Source organism: Brachypodium distachyon, chromosome 3, assembly GCF_000005505.3.
Source record: "Brachypodium distachyon strain Bd21 chromosome 3, Brachypodium_distachyon_v3.0, whole genome shotgun sequence".
Lineage (NCBI taxonomy): Eukaryota > Viridiplantae > Streptophyta > Magnoliopsida > Poales > Poaceae > Brachypodium > Brachypodium distachyon.
Genome location: NC_016133.3, coordinates 7335001 through 7338410, shown reverse-complemented (window position 1 = coordinate 7338410; position 3410 = coordinate 7335001). Strand labels below are relative to the sequence as shown.

Genomic DNA, 3410 nt, shown 5'->3' with positions numbered 1-3410 from the left:
ACTACAAGATTATGGGCCAACCAAATACCCAAACACTTTCCATGGTGGAATATTGCGCAGTGGCCCATCCAAACATTTTCCATACATACCCACACAACCTACGTGCGACTCCCTCGAAAAAGAAAAAAAAGCACACAACCTACGTGCGTATCCATTTTTTTCTTATCCTCTCTCTCTCAAAAAAAAAAAACGTGCGTATCCTTTTTTTGCCTATTAATTGCAAGCTCATCGTCTTGGACTTTGAACCCAGTGCCAGTTTGGCGACCAGTATAACCAGCGGCCACTCTGCCAGCCGCTCTCCAGAACCCGTCCTATGGAGTCGTTGACCAGCACAGGCGCCGCGCCAGCGCGTGCGTCGCCGCCGCGGCCTCGGCCGCACGTCGTCTTGGTCGCAAGCCCCGGCGCCGGCCACCTCATCCCGATGGCCGAGCTGGCGCGGCGTCTCGCCGAGCAGCACGGCTTCGCGCCCACCCTCGTCACCTTCACCACCGACCTCTCCTCCCCGGAAGAAGCCATGTCCTGCCTCCCGGACTCCCTCGCCACAAGGCCCACAATCGCCCTCCCGCCCGTCCAAATAGACGACCTCCCGCACGACACGCCCATCGAGATCTTGCTCTTCGAGCTCGTCCGCCGCTCCGTCCCCAACCTCCGCGCCCTCCTCCGCTCCATCGACGGCCCAATCGCGGCGTTGGTGCCGGACTTCTTCTGCTCCGAGGCGCTGCCCCTCGCCGCCGAGCTTGGCGTCCCGGGGTTCCTCTTCGTGCCCAGCAACCTCGCCGCGTTGGCCCTCATGCGCCGCCTCGTGGACCTCCACCACGGCGTTGACGTTGCCCCTGGCGCAGAGTACCACGACATGCCCGAGAATCTCGAGCTTCCCGGGGGCGTGGCGCTGCGCCGCGCCGACCTTCCGGTCTCGTTCCAGAGCAGCAAGGAGCCGGTCTACGCGCGGCTCCTCGAGGAGGGCCGGCGTTACCTCTCCGCCGATGGCTTCCTGGTGAACTCCTTCTATGAGATGGAGCCGGCGACCGGGGAGGAGTTGAGGCAGGCGGCAGAGCGAGGCGCGTTCCCGCCGGTGTTCGCCGTGGGGCCGTTTGTGCGTTCGAGGTCCAACGACGACGCGGCGTCGTCCGCCTGCATAATATACTGGCTGGATCTGCAGCCGACGGGGTCGGTGGTGTACGTCTCCTTCGGGAGCGGCGGCTCGCTGTCCGTGGAGCAGACGGCGGAGCTCGCCGCGGGGCTGGAAGCCAGCGGCCACAGGTTCCTCTGGGTCGTGCGCATGCCAACCCTTGACGGCAACGAGAAGAGCGGCCGTGAGAGGAGCGACGACCCATTGGCGTGGCTTCCGGAGGGGTTTCTGGAGAGGACGAAGGGCAGAGGTCTGGCCGTGGCGGCGTGGGCGCCGCAGGTGCGCGTGCTGTCGCATCCGGCCACGGCGGTCTTCGTGTCCCACTGCGGCTGGAACTCTTCGCTGGAGAGCGTGTCCTCCGGGGTGCCGATGGTGGCACTGCCGCCGCGCGCGGCGGAGCAGAGGATGAACGCCGTGATCCTGGAGCAGAGCGTCGGCGTGGCGCTGCGGCCGCGCGTGCGAGAGGATCATCAGATCGATGCCGATGGCGGCGTGGTGGCGCGCGACGAGATCGCGGCCGTGCTGAAGGAGCTCATGGAAGGGGACAAGGGGCGTTACGTGCGGCGCCAGGCGGGGGACCTTCAGCAAGCGGCGGCGCTCGCGTGGACGCCGGAGGGCTCGTCGCGCCGGGCGCTGGAGGAGGTCGCCGCCGCGTGGAAGTCAGCGCTGGGGAACAAGTAACCGACGTGTCATGGCGTGATGCACGTCAGGACGCGCGTCGAGGTTTTCCATCCATGCGCCATTCTGCTTTGTCCGTATCTCGTGTAGTCGTCCAAGGTTTCCATGCTCATCGTATCGGTTAATCGGTGCCGAATATAATAAAGGACTCATGTCATGTGCCGACGCCGCCGCTAGTATAACGCGGTGAACTTTCGTCCGTCGGAAATGAGAGTCTCGAATTCCCGAACTCGCGGACGAGCTTTGGAATTTAGATGAGAGTATTTAATTGTCACCATGCCATTGCCAAGCAGTCTTCCGCTGCTTACGTGCCTGTAGTCGTCCAAGGTTTCCATGCGTCACCGTACTTGGTTGGTATCTCGTGGCTCGGAAGGCTGACGTGTACTCGCTCGTCCAAATTTATGAACCTATCTATGTCTAAAAAATTATCTCCATACATGTAATAAAAAGTCACTTAAAATTTGAAATGGAAGGAGTAGCAAGTGGCGAAAGTTGTTGGCATTGGGATTACCGGTCTAAAATGTGTACAGAAGTACTATCTCGAATGGCTAGAGGCTGTGAGCAACTGCAATGCCGGTGGAGAAGTTTTTACAGTAAGCTGACAAACCCAAATCCAAATCGAAGATGTTTTTACATTTCATGAGCAAGATAACCCGCACAAATGCTTACCGTATTATTTTTCAATGGACACAAGTTTTGTATAGTTAGTGCTGAGTAATTGGGTAATTTCGATGAATATTTAATCTAGAAAAAAAAGTGTGTAAAACATGTAGCATATTATATCATGCAAACTAGACAAATTAAATAGCAACGCACAACAATAAAACTCATCTAATTTCATGAGCTAGAGCGGCAGCCTGAGCCGCGGGATCTCCGAGGTCATCGGCCATCGGTGATGAAGATGCCGACGAAATAGGGACGTGAAGAAGCGAGCAGTTGCGTGAGAACGCTCCCCAAAAACCTTATCGACCGTCTCCCGGGCAGGATCTCGAAGGTCGGGGTTCCGGAGGCCTGCTCTCCCGGCGATCTGTGCACGCAGTCGACGGGATGGAGTAGCAGTCGGCGGCGAACTACGAGATTGGATCGTAGGCGTGTCAGCTAGGGTTGTGGTGTTTTTTTTTCCCGGAGGCCGCGGTCGTCTTATTATATAGGCACGCAGGTGGACTTCGGTTCGGTTTAGGAAACCAAAACCGACTCCGCAATTATCGGAAATTGTTACGCGTCCGCAACGGATTCTGACTGCCAAAAAGATAAGCACGACCCGGCACGGCTCAAACTCGATTCATGAAACGCGGCGCGCGCGTCGCGTCGCGTCGTGCGCGTGGGGATTTCCCTTACTCACTTGCTCAAGAGGTGAGAACCAACATACCTTATATATTGGTCCAACTCCCCCTAAACTAGCAAGGTGGTACTATTCCCACTTTCTCATCCCACTACATGAATGGGCTTTTGAGATTTTCCAGGAATTAATTTCAGATTGGGCCTTGGGCCTAACCCAAAATTGCAACAATCCCTCACAATATCTCATAAGCACATAAATTACCGTTGATCCAAAACTCTGTTTTTGATATAGCAGCTTTTCAGTGAAGACCGATTAAGGTTG

The 3410-nt window shown here is 57.0% G+C and overlaps 1 protein-coding gene across 1 annotated transcript; it reads left to right on the top strand.

Moving 5' to 3' along the window:
• Positions 1–224: 224 nt before the first annotated feature.
• LOC100831958 (hydroquinone glucosyltransferase) lies at positions 225–2120 on the top strand. Its single transcript, XM_003571112.4, has one exon. It carries the CDS (start codon positions 314–316, stop codon positions 1808–1810), a length of 1497 nt encoding a protein of 498 aa, XP_003571160.1. The 5' UTR covers positions 225–313; the 3' UTR covers positions 1811–2120.
• Positions 2121–3410: the final 1290 nt, after the last annotated feature.